The sequence below is a fragment of the Dysidea avara genome, chromosome 6 (assembly GCF_963678975.1).
Source record: "Dysidea avara chromosome 6, odDysAvar1.4, whole genome shotgun sequence".
NCBI lineage: Eukaryota > Metazoa > Porifera > Demospongiae > Dictyoceratida > Dysideidae > Dysidea > Dysidea avara.
Window position 1 is genome coordinate 29256799 of NC_089277.1, and position 18392 is coordinate 29275190.

Below are 18392 nucleotides of genomic sequence, written 5' to 3' on the forward strand. Positions count from 1 at the left end.
CCGTGTTAGCTCATGTGTCCAGACTACTCATTTTTAAAAGCACGCCATTCATTACAATTTACAGTTATTGACCTACAATAAGTACTTTACTATTACATATAGTTCTTTGAGGGACATGCTTGGAGAAAGTGCTATGTACAACTTCTTTAATTCATTCCACATAACTTCACCATGCATCAAAGTTGGGTCCTGTTGCAGATCTAATAAATCTGCTTTTATTCCGTCCATGTACATCAGCTTATGATACAAAAAAGTCTTATGAGGGGGTTGTTGATAAGGTACATGTTTATTGAAAAACTGAATACTACGTTATGGCATCATGGTCTGGCTCTACTGTGTGCACAGATCAAGAAGAACTCAATTTCAACATACCAGGTCTTTGCTTGGTTTTGAAGAGATTCAATGATTTACTGTATTAAGAGTAGCTAGTAGCTTTTTTAGTGGCTTTAGCCTTGAAACGAAATTTTTTCCCATTCCTATAGCTAGAGAGACTGTTTCTTCCCTTTTTGCTCTTTTCATCTTTTAGTTGTCCATGCATGCTTAAGAAGCAATATTAGCTAGCTATGCTTGTAACTTCTACAGTATCTAGCTAGCAAATACAGTAGTATAATTATTTTGGTGGTTCTACCCCTGGGCAAACCAGTTGAGCTTACTGCCTGGTAACTACGTATTCCCACAATCGATTTTTTATATTCTAGCACCACTTGACTAATGTATACCACGAGTGCATTGCCGATAGATAATCAATTGTGTCCCGTCCCTAGTGTCCGGAATTTTCCCCTTCCGGAAAGTAGGTATGGTACCCTCTCAGTGTAGCCTGCATGTTGATGACTAATGGGGAATACCAAGGGGACTACCCTGGGAATTACCCTGGACGGTGTGTTATTTCAGTCAAGCTTTCTCGTTAATTATCTATGATCAGTTTAGTAGTTTTTCTTAAGATTGTATCTACTGTATGTCGAGACGTGGAAGTCAGTCTTCTAGGGGAGTGTCGAGGAATCGACGTAACGTCTTCTCACGGGCATTTATGAAAACTGCTCAAGGATTCGACTTTAGGAAAGAAGCATGTAAAGTGGGTGTAGGAAAAGCAGTAAAGGTGGAAGTGGAACGAGAGGGAAAGAAATGTAAGTGCAATACACCCGAGCTACACCCCAGTGACCCCACTATAGTATTGGTATACAGTATACCTACAGTAGGAAGCTATTAGCCCAGACTCTACGCGTGGCTTAGACACTCAGGGCCGCTGAGACACAATCTTAACTTTACTGATTAACCAAATCATACAAATAGATGACTACAGAGTTAGACAAATATTATTATTTTATTATTATTATTAAAGCTTTACAGTGTTATAGTAGGGCCGACTCTGGATTGGGTAGGCCATCAATGTTGGGTGCATGATAGATAGTGTGCGCCGGAAGCACACTCAGCTTGCATAGCATGCCCTTGCTAGGGGGGTCAGGGGGCATGCTCTCCCAGGAAAAAAATTGAAATTATTACCTAGGAAATGCCATCCAGAAGCATATTTAGCCTAATTTTAGTTGGACATAGATATCAATAGCTAACTACATTGAATTCGTTCATTAACAGCTGCATGTGAAAGCATTCAATCTAAGCTTGGGCTCCATACTTTTTAAGGTAACCCTGAGACTGGACTCCTGACCTCTTGTAATTATTTGTTCATCTATAATTGTCAATTATTATGGCGTTTATCTCTCTCATTGTCCAGTTGCTAGATGAATATTGACCACAGTACTGTAACTGCATCAGTGGTGTGGCCTCAATTGCACACATAGAAAATAAGGCACCCACAAATATTTTGATGCATACTCCTGCCTCCTGCCAAAACGTTTCTGTAATATTCCATGTCTGAGAAACTGGACAGATATAGTCTGTTGTAGCACAGTAATCTAAGTCCTCTAATCTATTTAATGCAGTACAGACAAGAGTACAGTACAGACTATAGTGTTTTATACTGCTATAGTTTACAAGACGTTTTCGAATGAAGTTTTACTAAAAGAGCAGTAGACTTACAAGCACAATTATATGGTTTCCCGTACTGACTGTAGTTGTGAAAATGTTGGGTGGGCCATGGCCTACTCCCCTCCCCCTCCAGAGCCGGCCTTGTATAGCTAGATACGATGATGTGGTAACTATAAACAGTGTTAGCTATTTATTGATGTAGAAGGCAAGTCTCTTGATAGAATGTTTTTCATGCATGATCCTGTATGAGCCCAAAAGTGCTGCTTTCTGTAGCTTAGAAATTGTTCTCACAACTTCAATTTGCTCTGAATTAGTGATTTTAACTCTGATGAAGTGATGATGAAATCAGGCCAGTCTAGTGATTGATAGTGATTACTGGTCAATATCACAATACAATCAAGGTGGTAAGTAAAGCAAACAGTTTTTTACAACCTTTTCACAGACCTTTGAGTGAAGGTTAGCTATCAATGCTCAAATGCTTAATTTTATCCATATAACGTAACAATGCCTGGGCAGTTATTGATGGACAATACCACCAACCACTTGAATTGGCTGGTAGCTTAACTGAGCTATTCTCATAAACTGGCTCAGAGGCACACTACTTGGCCACACCAATAACCCTTAGCATGAGTTCCCACTTCCCAGTAATATAGTATTTTCAAAACTTGATTAGCTATGCCTCATCAGATATACATTGTTGGGGCTAAGGGTGTACAGCTACTCAAGGACACTCTACGCTTTTTTTGCAAATGGGACAGCTGTTGCTTACATCAAGCCAAAAACATTCCTTTGCATTCATTTACTTACTACTATGCCATCTTCAATAGCTAAAATTAATGAAATTTTGTCACAGGTAATGTTGTGATCCAACCAGAAGAAGCAGAAATTCACATATCAAATGTTTCTGAAGCCATTTTGATTGAATTGCATGTATATAATAATCCCAGTAATTGCTGTTAAGAAGATAAACACTGCTTTAGCTACTAGTTTAAGGGTTATTCCATGTCAAATCACCGAGAAATTGTAGTTCACCTTTTGGATTTTGACGAAACTTGGTGTGTTTGTAGTACCTATGGTGCTCATCACCCATACCAATTTTTAGCCTCATACACCACATAGTTTCTGATTTATGACCACGAATATTTCATGAAAAATTGGTCCGTCTTGAGTTACAAAATCAATTGTTGCTCACCACTGTGTTAATATTTTAAAATACGATTTTCAGCGATTAAAGACTGTTAATTGAACATTCACGTATTCCATAAACTATGGGATATCAATTTAATTAAGGTTCAAAAGGGCTCTACTAAAAACTTTAATCCTTAATATTTCAAAAAAAGTGCTGTTTCAAATTCTTTGCATTTTTTAGCAAATAATAATTAGGTTATGGCCTATTGTTGGAAAAATTTTTGTGGTGGGCTCAAGAGATATAATTAAATATGTTGTGGTATGTAGTGGAATTTTGTAGTCTATTATTGCTATGTGGGAGTGTACACCTCTAATAACCACTCCGGATAAGGCCATGCCAACTTTGTTGTACACAATGAAGGTGTCCAAGTACAGTGCAACCTGTATTAGTGACCACCTGTATTGAAAGACCACCTTTGTGCTGCAATTTATTTAGTTACTGTATATAGTTTTCAAATGTAGCCAGCTTATATAACTTGCAAAGGCAGTACAATGACCAGCTAATGACACCACGTCATTTGTTCAATTGAGCATGTAGCAACATACCAGCTGCTTACTTTGGATATTGTAACAATAAAGACAACAGGGACGTTGCTTTCAACTATCACATACAATCCATGGTACAAGAAAACTGTACTCTTTTGTGCTAATCTCAGATAGCAGAGTGGAAATAAAATTTTACTCATAATCTGATATTTTGGAAAGAGACAGTTACTCTAGCAAAAATGAAGCTTCACCAGAATCAATTGCTGGATTTGTCACTTGTTTACATGAAGAGAATCAGTGTGCTTGAAGTTTGTAATGACACCAAGGACGTGAAGCTGACATTTCTGTATCCACATGGTCCATTAAACTCATTCAAGTGCCCAGAGCCCCAGCATATCCACACTATACCAATGGATGACATTCTAACTCTCATATACCCAAGGACAAGAAGTGGCCATGGTTGTGTGTACTCTGACAAAAAAGAAATGACCGTTGCTACCAAACAGCATCAGTAACAAACTTGTATTACTGGCATGCCTTTGTCACAACCTGTTTATTATGCATACATTTAACTTGCAGTTGAATCAAAGGTCTTGTGTGTCTGCAAACCTAAATCAGCAGAATGGGCTTCAAGGTGTGCAATACTGCATGGGATATCTACTATAATACCGCGAACACTGCCAGCTTGATTTTGTAACTCACAACGGACCGATTTTTCATGAAATATTCTAAATATTTGTGGTCATAAATCAAAAACTATGTGGTGTATGAGGGTAGAAATTGGTATGGGTGATGAGCACCATAAGTACTACAAACACACAAGTTTCGTCAAAATCAGAGAAGTGACCCTACAATTTCTCGGTGATTTGACATGGAATGACCCTTAAGCAACCTACACAACAGATAACACACACCATTAAAATCGATTGTGTATTATAAATCTCTAAATCATTACAAAACTCAGTGTATGCATCTGGAAGCATTATACATAATTATGTTCTTCTGTAACCCAGCTGGTTCCATAGTTTAATCACTGAACTGAAAAAATGTCTATTATTATTAAATTACACTATATATACCTGTTCTCAGATTGTCTGAAGACCTCAATTAGCTACAGCTTGGGTAGGCCAAAAGCTATGGGTTGAAATTTTCAGTGTGAATTTCAGGAGTATGACACCTTAAAAGACTACCATTCACATAATTTTATGTCCATCACCTAGCATTCAAAAATGATCCAATTTCCACCCATGCAAATAATTAGAGCTGATTGATAACTAGTCTCACAAAATTAAGTGTATCACAAACTGACAGTTACAGAAAACTAATGCTAATCATAATTATCACTTACTGTCCTTCAGAACTCAGTAATAACCTTGACAATTCACACTACAGCAATCATGCATGACTTTTAAAATCAGGTTTCAAATCACAGAACAGATTTCCAATCACAAATCAGGTTTTACATAATGTTGAATGAAGCTTTCCTATGTGCTGTAGCATAATTGTTCAGTTGTCAAACACCACATATCACAGGCTAGGGCCTAGGGCACACATGGACGTGCATATATAGCCATATAAAACTTGTATAAGCTGAGTACATTATGCTTTTGAAATTACCTATTATTCTTTCTGGAAATTCTTTTTTAGTCACCTATTATTCTCAAATATTTCCTTGAGTACATCTTGAAACAGTAGAAGTCACATGGGTTTTCTTCTGCAGCTGCATATAAAACCACTTGCATGCATTAAGATTGAGATACCCTAATAAACAGTCACTGGTGACTGTTTTATTAGGGTAAGTGACTGTTCAATTAGAGTATCTCACCATGATTTTGATCTAGCAATATCTGAGGATGAAATTCTCGGTGAAAAATATGTGAATTCTAATTAATAACTATTCCTGAAGATCATCCTATTATTCTAGAATTTTTCCTGATTCTTTTGCCACCTATTCTCAAAATTATTCCGGCATAATGTGCGAGTGCCTAAAAACTTGTAGAAGTACACTGTAAAAAAAAGTGTGTGCCCTGTGACATCAAAACACCACACTTTGGTGTCACAGGGCACACATTTTTTGTGCAAAGCACACTTCATTTTTTAGAGTGTATAGTGATGTTGGTTCCTATAGAGTACCAATTTTTATTTTTAACTGAGTGTGTAGAAACTGTATGTACTACATATGATACACAGATTATATACAGTACAGACTACAGTAATTATTAAAACTGTAATCAACAATAAAATATAATTTAATTTAAAGATGGCTGATTGACAATTTTTTCAGGAAGACTGTTCCATAATCTAATTGTAAAGATAAGTGGTAATTTTGCAAATGATGCTGTCAAAATTCCAGGAATGTGAATTTTAATTTGTTTGTTGTGTGTATAGCTAATATGTCTACTATATTTTATACTACTGTTTAGACCTTGATAGTTTGATGGATGATATCTTGAAGTCCATTTTTCAAGGAGACACTAGGTTGTTCCTTTTTGCAATGAGAAAGCTTCATGACTGGGACCCTAATCATGAGACATTATCCAAATACTTGTCATCTTCTACTGTGATCCTTGTAAAAGCACTGGTGGGCATTGTTGCCAACTATGGAAACAAGGATTTTGACATGTCTGAGTTTATTACAGATATTATAGCTAATGCGTTTATTGAGGTAGTGTTGTCTTATGGAGCAGAGCAATATGGTATGGCACTGGGCCAGGCGATTATTCCCATACCAATGGTAGGGGGAATAATTGGAGGAATGGCTGCACGCTTTACAGTAAAAATTGCTGTCAAATACATCATAAACCTTATAAAGGAGTTAAGAAGTGAAACTGAATGAGATATTGTACACTGTACATGAATGTGTGAATTACTGTTACATTTCGGATTTCTCATTTATATTATACTCCTTTTACAGTATAACAATGACAATTTGTTTATAATTACAGTGTATTTTTACACACAGATTTTTCTAAAGCAATAACATTCTTGTAGCTACAGTACATTATTGTTTACAGTGATTGCTTATCAGCATCATCATGTACTGTAGCTACATATACACCTTGGGGAACACCGGTATTGTAATACAGTACAAAGAACCTTGTTTGGGAAGATAAAGCAAAAACTGTTCTATAACAGCCATATACAGAGAATGCAACAGTTCTACACTGAGCAATTATAGAACATTTTTATAAGCTGCAGTTTTATATTAGGTAGTTACAGAACTACACATGACATACCAGTTTGTGCCAAGGCTTATAGCCTGCAGCCTAAGATGGCTAATAAGAAGCTACATGTACAGCTGCAGTCCAGTGCAGTTACATCTAAAGCATACATGGACGATGAAAAGAGCAAGTAGAGAAAAGCAAGGAATTAACAAGAGGTGGTCAAATTACATTTCAGTGGTAAAACTGCTACAAAAGTCTATTAGAGCACAGAGCAGTCAATTATTCCAATAGACCAACCATCACTAAAGTTCTTATCTATATAATATTATAAGGAACAGAGACCAGTATATAATGTGAGCTGAAATAGAAGCTCTTCTTTACCTGTACGTGCATGCATGTACATCTTATCCTGACGTACCATTTGCTTAAATGTTACAAAATCTACAGTTTTATGTACTGTGAATCATATTATTCTTTTTAAAAGGCAAATAACTTATTTTGATTTTATATGTAGCTGGTGGCCTAGTGGGTAATAAGCTACAAACTTGATGTGAAGATTGAAATGCTACCTTTGCAAATAATTCTATTGATATTTCAGGCATGCACATTCTATAAATTAAGTTAACCTGGGGATATAGCATCTGCATGGAGACTGCACCCTCAAAGTTACTTGACCAATCCCCACACATGTTCTCCTACTGTAATAACTTTAGAACAAACCAAAATGTGACCACTGTATACATCCCTTATACTTGTATGTTGCAGCTCGGGTGAAGTACTTTATCAGCATGTTGAAAATACACCATTGCCTTAAATTCAAATCTTTCAAAGAAGATGTTTTACAATAACCACTGTATAAATCAGAAATTCCCAACCATATAAGTAGTTTCCCTTCCCTGGTGAAAATAAATTGAAAATTCTTTTAAAATAAATTTTATTCATTCAAGCCATATGTAGCATTAATGCTGTGCCCTTTTATATGACAGCTATAGCATTACATACCACTATTCTAGAGTATACTAGAGTATACTAGAGTATACTAGAGTATAGTGATTCACATAAAAAGTGCCTCACAATGATTATGCTTACTCAGTCAAAACTATAATAAAATTCAATCTTAGAAGGATGAATTTGCAAAATTTCCTGTGGTAGCATGCATGTCCTCACACCCCATAGTAGAGTGTGCTCCACACATGCCTAGTCATGGGCTTCATATCCTACCTGTAACTAGTTGTATCCTATCCCCCACTAGTATAGATGCCCCTAGCTTAGCTTAGCACCCTCCCTTGGGAAATCCTATAGATCTGCCCCTGGGTAACTTGCTATCAAACCCACATCAATTATGTAATGATATATAGCTAGTGCTACAACGTTAACTGGTATATCAATTAATGGTAAAAAGTAATTGGTCTTGTACACACATTCATTGACTTAAGCTATTTAATACAGGACTGTAGATATCTACAAAAGAATGGCACAATGACAATCTGTAAAAATTTCTACTTCAGTAATTATATGTAAAGTTGTTATTATTAATTTTACCATTTATAGGGTCCGGGAATTATGCCTGCATAATTTTGAGCATAACGATGGGGTAAAAGAATACGGAATTATTCTGGCATTTTGAAGTGATTCAAAAGTATAAGTGACATAAAAGTATAAGTGACATAATTATGCGATTTCACGTAAGTTGAAATTGAGATACTTTAATAGAGCAGTCACCTATACTCTAATAGAACAGTCAGCGGAATACCTTTACCGTATTGCAGAAGTGACTAAGCATCTTAGCAGCTAAAAGCTAACTTTCCTGTCTAATAGAACAACATAATTACTGTACCAAAATCCTGCTAAACATTATAAATTGCAAAAGTGGAACACTTTTTATCAAGACACACGGTAGTGTGTCGTGCGGCCCAAGAAGCCGGCGCGCAACCTCGTGAGTATATTGACAGGAAGAAAGAAAACGCAATTTTCGCACCTCCGTAGCTCTGTGCTGCCTTGATGAAACAAGACGAATTTTGCTGTGTACATTCCCTCCAACTTCAGTACTCCACATTCCAAATTTGAGCGAAATCGCTTCAGGCATTCCTGAGATATTCGACTTCAAAAATTGGCTTAGTTTCTTCGTTTTTTTTCTTCTTATTTTTCTTACTTTTTTTGCACACTTACAAAAACTGCTATAAAACGCGAACGCCTTATCCGATTGCCTTGAAATTTGGCACACAGAAGGGGGTATAAAGGCGAATCTCGGTACCAACGTTGGCTGGAATACCATAAACAGGCAAAGAGTTATGAGCGATTATGCACGAAAAGTAACACCAATATGTTGTCACGCCTACAGGGTAAACCGTGTAAGGGAAGAAGTTGAAAATCGGTGGGTGAATAGGTTAACTATTGAACCTCAAACCTTTTGTGGTTTAAAAGAAATCGATCTAAAAACCAGGAAGATACAACAACAAAACCAACAGTATGTAACAATTATGCAACCGAGATTAACTAATAAAAAACGAATACTTGCCACGCCTACCAGATAAACCGCTTGGGGTAATGCTTTGAAATTCACTGTGCAGATGGAGTAATCATCTTAGAAAGGCTCTTCAATGGTGTAGAAGAATCAGACTTAAAGCCACGGAGTTATAACACGAAATCCAACTTGGTGTAGCAAGTGCGAGATCGAGATACTCTAATAGAGTAGTCATCCTAATCGAGCAGTCACCTTGAACAGAATTCAAGAGATCAGTTAGAAATAAGTAACCTGTATAGAGATCAGCTACAAACAAATCACCCTGTAGAGAGTTCAGCTACAAACAATTCACCCTGTTCAGACATCAGTTAGAAGAAATTTTCTTGTAGAGAGTTCAGTTACAAACAAATCACCCTGTTGAAAGATCAGCTAGAAGATGTCACCTTGTAGATAGTTCAGTTACAAAGAAACCACCACGTAGAGAATTCAGCTACAAACTAGTGACCCTGTAGATACATCAGCTAGAAGAAGTTACCTTGTAGAGAGTTCAGCTACAAAGAAACCATTCTGTAAAGAGCTCAGCTGCAAACAAATCACCTATACAGAATTCAGCTACAAACAAATCACCCTGTAGAGAGATCAGCTAGAAGAAGTTACCTTGTAGATAGTTCAGCTACAAACAAATCATCCTGTAGAGAGATCAGCTAGAAGAAGTTACCTTGTAGATAGTTCAGCTACAAACAATTCACCCTGTACAGAGCTCAGTTAAAAGAGGTTTCCTTGTAGAGAGTTCAGCTACAAACAAATCACCCTGTAGAGAGATCAGTTAGAAGAAGTTACCTTGTAGATCGTTCAGCTACAAACAATTCACCCTGTAAAGAGGTCAGCTAGAAGAAGTTACCTTGTAGAGAGTTCAGCTACAAAGAAACCATCATGTAGAGAATTCAGCCGCAAACAAATCACGTGTAGAGAGTTCGGCTACAAACAAATCTACCTGTAGAGAGATCAGCTATAAGAAGTTTCCTTGTAGAGAGTTCTGCTACAAACAAATCACCCTGTAGAAAGATCAGCTAGAAGAAATCACCTTGTAGAGAGTTCAGCTTCAAAGAAACAATCATGTGAGAGTTCAGCTACAAACAAATTGTCCTATAGAGAGATCAGCTAGAAGAAGTTACCTTGTAGAGAGTTCAGCTACAAAGAAACCATCATGTAGAGAGTTCAGCTACAAACAAATCACCCTGTAGAAATATCAGCTATAGAAGAAATCACCTTGTAGAGAGTTCAGCTACAAAGAAACCATCATGTAGAGAGTTCAGCAACAAACAAATCACCCTGTAGAAAGATCAGCTATAGAAGAAATCACCTTGTAGAGAGTTCAGCTACAAAGAAACCATCATGTAGAGAGTTCAGCTACAAACAAATTGTCCTGTAGAGAGATCAGCTAGAAGAAATTACCTTGTAGAGAGTTCAGCTACAAAGAAACCATCATGTAGAGAGTTCAGCTGCAAACAAATCACCTGTAGAGAGTTAAGCTACAAACAAATCTTCCTGTAGAGAGATCAGCTAGAAGAAGTCACCTTGCAGGGAGTTCAGTTACAAAGAAACCACCATGTAGAGAATTCAGCTGCAAAAAAATCACCTGTAGAGAGTTCAGCTAGAAACAAGTCACCCTGTAGAGAGATCTGCTAGAAACAAGTCACCTTGTAGAGAGTTCAGCTAGAAGAAGTCACATTGTAGAGAGTTCAGCTACAAAGAAACTACCATGTAGAGAGTTCAGCTGCAAACAAATCACCCTGTAGAGACCTCAACTACAAACAAATCGCCCTGTAGAAAGATTAGCTAGAAGAAGTTACCTTATAGGGAGTTCAGCTACGAACAGATCACCCTGTAGAGAGTTCAGCTACAAACAAATCACCCTGTAGAGAGTTCAGTTACAAAGAAACCACCATGTAGAGAGTTCAGCTAGAAGAATTCACCTTGTAGAGAGTTCAGCTGTAAATAAATCACCCTGTAGAGAATTCAGCTACAAACAAATCACCCTGTAGAAAGATCAGCTAGAAGAAGTTACCTTGTAGAGAGTTCAGCTACAAAGAAACCACCATGTAGAGAGTTCAGCTGCAAACAAATCACCTGTAGAGAGTTCAGCTAGAAACAAGTCACCCTGTAGAGAGATCAGCTAGAAACAAGTCACCTTGTAGAGAGTTCAGCTAGAAGAAGTCACATTGTAGAGAGTTCAGCTACAAAGAAACTACCATGTAGAGAGTTCAGCTGCAAACAAATCACCCTGTAGAAAGTTCAGCTATGAACAGATCACCCTGTAGTGAGATCAGCTAGAAACAAGTCACCCTGTAGAGAATTCAGCTAGAAGAAATTACCTTGTAGAGAGTTCAGCTAAAAAGAAACCACCATTTAGAGAGTTCAGCTGCAAACAAATCACCCAGTAGAAAGTTCAGCAATGAACAGATCACCCTGTTGAGAGTTCAGTTAGAAACAAGGAATCCTGTAGAGAGATCACCTAGAAGTATCACCTTGTAGAGAGTTCAGCTACAAACAAATCACCTGTAGAGAGTTCAGCTACAAACAAATCACCCTGTAGAGAGATCAGCTAGAAGAAGTCACCTTGTATAGAGTTCAGCTATAAAGAAACCACCATGTAGAGAATTCAGCTGCAAACAAACACCCTGTAGAGAACTCAGCTACAAACAAATTGCCCTGTAGAAAGATCAGCTAGAAGAAGTTACCTTGTAGGGATTTCAGCTACAAACAAATCACCCTGTAGAAAGATCAGTTAGAAGAAGTTACCTTGGAGAGAGTTCAGCTACAAAGAAACCATTCTGTAAAGAGCTCAGCTGCAAATAAATCACCTGTACAGAATTCAGCTACAAACAATTCACCCTGTAGAGAGATCAGTTAGAAGAAATTACCTTGTAGATAGTTCAGCTACAAACAAATCTCCCTGTAGAAAGATCAGTTAGAAGAAGTTACCTTGGAGAGAGTTCAGCTACAAAGAAACCATTTTGTAAAGAGCTCAGCTGCAAACAAATCACCTGTACAGAATTCAGCTACAAACAAATCACCCTGTAGAGAGATCAGCTATAAGAAGTTACCTTGTAGATAGTTCAGCTACAAACAAATCTCCCTGTAGAGAGATCAGCTAGAAGAAATTACCTTGTAGAGAGTTCAGCTACAAAGAAACCACCATGTAGAGAGTTCAGCTGCAAAGAAATCACCCTGTAGAAAATTCTACCCGAAACAAATTGCCCTGTAGAAAGATCAGTTAGAAGAAGTTACCTTTTAGAGAGTTCAGCTACAAAGAAACCATTCTGTAAAGAGCTCAGCTGCAAACAAATCACCTGTACAGAATTCAGCTACAAACACATCACCCTGTAGAGAGATCAGCTAGAAGAAGTTACCTTGTAGATTGTTCAGCTACAAACAATTCACCCTGTAGAGAGAGCAATTAGAAGAAGTCACCTTGTAGAGTGTTCAGTTACAAATAAACCACCATGGAGATTTCTGTAATCAATATGTGTGACCGGATTTGCGAAAAGGGGTCTTCCACACACATCCAATTCCGTAAACGTTGGAGACCATAACTCAGTGTTCAAGTAACATATTAACCTGAAAATTCACCATGTATTCAGCTATAGTGGTGTTCACCACTGCCCAAATTTCAAGGCAATAGCTCTTTCCAATCTGAAGTTATCAATTGTCAAAGTTGGCAAATTGGATGTGTGTGGAAGACCCCTTTTCACAAATCCAGTCACATATGTATTATATACAAAATTTGTACATTTACTGATAAAATATTTAAAGTACATCTACTTCATCTTTTCTTCTTCCTGTAGTAAAGAAAAAAAACATAGGTTAAAAAAGTCCCAAAGCTGGCCATAGGCCGGCTTTGGGGTATACAAATACAAAAAGAAATGAAATCTAATCCAAAACAGCTAAGCTGTAAAAAAAGTGTGCGGCCCTCAGAAAGGCTATGGTGAAAAAAGATGTGAAATCCAAGGTGGCGGCCAAGAAATGGCTGTGATGGTAGGTTAATGGTAAAAATTTTAATAATGACAATTCAGGTGGATTTTTGTGCCACTTCACAAAATTTACCTGAATTATCATTATTAAAATTTTTACCATTAACCTACCATCACAGCCATTTCTTGGCCGCCACTTTGGATTTCACATCTTTTTTCACCATAGCCTTTTTGAGGGCCGCACACTTTTTTTACAGCTTAGCTGTTTTGGATTAGATAAAAATTTTGGGAATAATTTTGAGAATAATGAGTACATTTTGGGAATAATAAGAGCATAATGATAACTTTTTCGGAGAAATTCTGAATGGAATATTGGAGCATAATTCCCTGAGGCCTATTTACCATTAAACCTATTGTGAAGCAAAGGTTAATTACTATTAACTAGTGATTTATACATGCAATAAATATGACATGAGGATGTAAATTCATGGGCGTATACAGGAATTTTGAAAAGGATTTTCCACTATACAGCTAAGTGACTGTTATATTAGAGTAGTTTATATTGCCTGACTGTTTTATTAGAGTATCTCGATCTTTTCACCAAACTTATAATTCAGAACAATGCTACCATGTGAGAAACTATTACTTAACTTAAAAGTTTTAAATGTGTCCTGTTCCATGATAGATTCCAGATTCTGGAAACCTGAAGTTTCGGTTTCTTAATGTTTCAAATAGTGTGTAAAATCCAAAGGGGTTTTCTTGTTGTTGTTGTTCAGCTTGTGGAGAACAACATGTCATTGACTTGTCAATTGTAATGCATGGTGTGGTACAGTGGAGGCCTGAATTACCTAGTTTGGTAAACATGCATATGCATGTATACATGACTTCTTCAATCAAAATGTGTAACAATAAACCAGATGAATATTTTCCTGTATTTGTATTTGTATTTGTATTTGAAGGATAAAGGCTTATGCCTGTACATCCATAAACAAAATTAATTATGTACTTAGCTATTCTAATTACTATACAAAATCTAATAAGCATTTACTGTAGTGTCTGTCCAGCAGTGTTTTAAAATCATTGACAGAGGGAGAATCAACAATAGATTGGGGTAATGAATTCCAGTCATTGATTACTCTGTTACTATAAAAATTAGATCTAGTATACGAATTAGTGTGATGTTTGAATAATTTCCTTGTGTGACCTCTTGTTACAGTATAAGTGGATGGGGTAAATAAATGATTTTCTATATCGTAACTACACTGTTAAAAATAAAGAGTAACCACCACTCTGAGAGTTCCCAGTGTAGGGAGGATTTAACACCCCATGGAGAGTAACCAGCACTCTGAAGAGAATAACCATTACTCTGAAGAGTAAGCAACACCACCTTCAGAGCATGTGTTACTCCCCAGTTACTCCTTTAGAATAATGGTTACTCTCCAGGGGTGTTAAATTCTCCCTACACTGGGAACTCCTTGAGAGTTGTGGTTACTCTTCATTTTAACAGTGTACCTTTGAGAATTTGGTACAAATAGATCAAATCACCCCTTCGTCTATGGTGTTGTAAAGATGATATGTTTAGATGTCTTAATCTGTCGTAGTATGATAAATGGTTGATAGATGGAATCATTCTGGTTGCTTTATGCTGTATTCTTTCAAGTTTTTGATTGTCAAGTGTGTAAGAAAGTCCCCATATGACATAGTACTGCATGTGCTTTTCACGTGCATAGCTAGCTTTCTAGCTATCAGCACTGCTATTAAAGTCCTAGCTATGCTGAACTGTCATCTAAGGCAATGCTGGAAGTGGGGATTTTATGTAAAGTATAACTTTTATTTTTCTCATATTTCAGATGTCAATATTGTATTTTTTTCATTTAAATTACTCAAACACACACACACAAAAAAAATTGCATATAGTTCATCAGTCAGAAAGAGGGTGTGTGTAGCTCAATGTACACACTGTAAAAATTTAGTAATGAATTGCTCTGCCACAATACTCACTACTTTTAAGTAGTGACGTTCACTACTTTTTGTAGTGAACGTCACTACTTTTTGTAGTGAACGTCACTACTTGGTGGTCAATGTAGTGACGTTCACTACAAAATTAGTAGTGAAAGTCACTACACAAAAATAGTTAGTATTGTGGCAGACATTAGTAGTGACGTTCACTACATTTAGTAGTGACGTTCACTAGTTTGTTTTTACTGTGCAGTAGCCACTTATAGATAAACGCTATTATGGAAGTTACTTGGTTATAGGTATGCTAACTGTTTAGCGTTTTAGTGCTAAAAAAGGCCATCACGCTAACCGCTACTCACTCACGCACGGCGTAACGCAGATTCGAACGCTGATGAAAACCTCAGTATAGCAGTGCGTGCGTGCGTACGTGCGTGTAGCAAATAGCCTCCATAATTATGGTCTACGTATATAGTCTATGTACTATATGTTCTGGGATTATAACGTAAAATAATTTTAGTATGCAAAACTTATAGTAAAATTTCTTACAAGAAATGAGATCGAACTACTCTAATAGAGCAGTCATTCGCATAAATCATACGAAAATATTTTTACACAAATTTTTTTTGCACGGTTAGCTACTCCTTTGCAATACATGCATGGTTAAAGAAAAGGGAACCAGAGAAAACAAAATATTGGCTCAAGGGGTAGCTCACAAGCTTTAAAAATCCTAAATTGTGTACGAGAGTCCCAATATTTAACTAGTATTTAAATAAGAATTTATAAATACAATTCAAAATTAATTAATTTTATCTACTTTCTCACTCGCGTTCTCACTACTACTTGTGTAGGAAACATGCAGGGACAGTAGACAAGAGGGGATTAAAGAAGCCTCAACAGGAGCACAATTGTGCTTTGTAATGGTTGATTCACAAAGTATTCAGCACCTAGTTACTCCAAATCAGTAGTCATTGTCTGAAAACCTCATCTTCGATGATTTTAATCGATGACTGCTGCTTTCGAAGTTCACGAAATTCAGTGGCGGAGGAAGTAGCTGATATGAGGGGAGCTGACCAGTCACCAGAGTATAGAGTCTCTGGCAGCAGGGGGCTGTATAGCCATTTCAGCGTTCACAATGTCTCATGCAAAGTTCGCCAAAATTAATTCATAGGTACAATTTAAAGCAACTTTTAGTCAAAACAGGCTATTTGCCAGTTAAAAACTTATTGACTACAGGATTAATATGAATATATAGCATTTATAAGCAGTATAAAACAACCGAAAGCCTCCTTGAAACACTTGATACAGCAGTAAGACACCAACTTTTAAAGTAAGAGGTACCTGGTTCGACTCCCACTGTAGGCAACTTCTTTCGTTTTTGTTATTTTCAAATTTTTTTTTGAAGCTATATTTATAATGCTTTTTGAAGCAGGAGAACCTGCATCAAAGGTCTGTGGGCAACCTGTTCCCACAGCCAGAAATGTACAGCTATACATTAATTACATTACAATTACTTATTACTTAACTATGTAGAGTAACCATGTATTTATTACGAAATTGTAGTTCAGGTCATTAAAGAGGGAGGAAATTGTGGAGATTGGTTGTCTTGAGCATCAGTGGCATGGACATAAGTAATGAAATGAACAGGATTGATCAGAGTTAAAGTTAACTGTAAAATGGTCCCATAGATGTTTTGTGAGCTTTTATTTGATGACATGAGGTGGTAGAGATAAGTTTATAACAGGTATATAGATGATTCCAAAGTCTTACAATAGAAATGATGATGAGCAGTGGATACTGTCCTAGGATAGCGTAGTTTTAAGTGACTTCCAGATCTAGTGCTGTTGGTGTTAAAAGAGATAAAATTTTTGATGTCAAAGTTGTCTGTTGGTGTATTCAAGGATTTGATCAGAAACATTAAATCAGTCAGTTCATAGATGTAAATTAACGGTAATAAATTTAGTTGTTGTAGCCTTGATTTATAAGATGAGATGTAGTCAATTTTATTAGTAGCTCTACGCTGCACATGTTCCAGGGTAGTTATATCTCTTATTAGTTGAGGTCTCCATATTTGTGAGCAGTACATTATAATTTTGTGATCTAACAAGGAAATGTAGAGTTGCTATTCAGCTTCTATACAAGTGACCCTAAATGTACGTCTGATCAAGCCTAGAATCTGATATGCTTTAGTAGTGATAGTTTTATAGTGGTCTGTCCACTTGATATTGTAGGAGAAAATGATACCAAGATCCTTGTGTTGTAAGAGTTGCTTTATAGGGTTTTCATTAACTGTGTAAATTGTGGTGTCCAGATCAAAGGGTGCATGGTTTAGCCCAGAAACGAACATGTACAAATTTGGCTTCATTAAATAATAAGTCTGTAGAGTGGCTCCACATAGCTGTATTGTTGACATCGCTTTGTAGTTTACCAATATCCTCTGTGGATTTGATTGGAGGATATTGGCCTACTTTTAGTAACACGTTATTATGAAGGTCTTGACTGCTCTATTAGAGTATATGAGCGTTCTATTAGAGTATATCGATTTTTATCACGGTTTTAAACCCCATGCACTCCTCCAAGGATAATTTCATTCTGAGGGAGGCTTCGCCCCCCCTTCGCCGCCTATGATGAAATTAATTCGTGAACGGACAGAAATGAAAGTATAAAAGCGATTATAGATTTCAGGATTTCTAAATATTTAATGGATTTATAATTGGATTTCTTTGATAGTGTACCAGAGTCCCAGCTTGTAAGCTACCCCTTGTAGCTATTGGCTAATATAATTGTAATAGTCGAAAGAAAATAAATAACCTGTCAGCTATTAATATAATTGTATATACGTACGTGCGTGTTGACGCGAACAGCGGCGGAGGAAGTAGTTGATATGAGGGGGGGCTGGGCTGACCCAGACTTATTTCTATAGTTTGGTAAGGTGAGACCAAAAAAAAAAAAAAAAAAAAAAGGTCACAACCAACTGACAAGAGCTTTCCACCTCACCAGCTACCATTTCTAGCTGATAAACAACATAAAAATCCTTACATAGCTCGCTACACACTGACTACTTCATTAGAGTGACTGCTCTATTAGAGTATCTCGATCTTTATCACGGTTTTCAGCCCCACTCCAAGAAAGATAATTTCGGTGTGATATCATTCTGAGGGGGGGCTTTAGCCCCCT

The 18392-nt window shown here is 36.9% G+C and overlaps 1 protein-coding gene across 1 annotated transcript; it reads left to right on the forward strand.

Annotated features, from left to right (window-relative positions):
* Nucleotides 1–863: 863 nt before the first annotated feature.
* LOC136258677 (uncharacterized) lies at nucleotides 864–6656 on the forward strand. The gene is made up of 2 exons (XM_066052019.1): nucleotides 864–1124; nucleotides 6081–6656. Exons 1-2 carry the CDS (start codon nucleotides 956–958, stop codon nucleotides 6491–6493), a joined length of 582 nt encoding a protein of 193 aa, XP_065908091.1. The 5' UTR covers nucleotides 864–955; the 3' UTR covers nucleotides 6494–6656.
* The last annotated feature ends 11736 nt before the right edge of the window (nucleotides 6657–18392 follow it).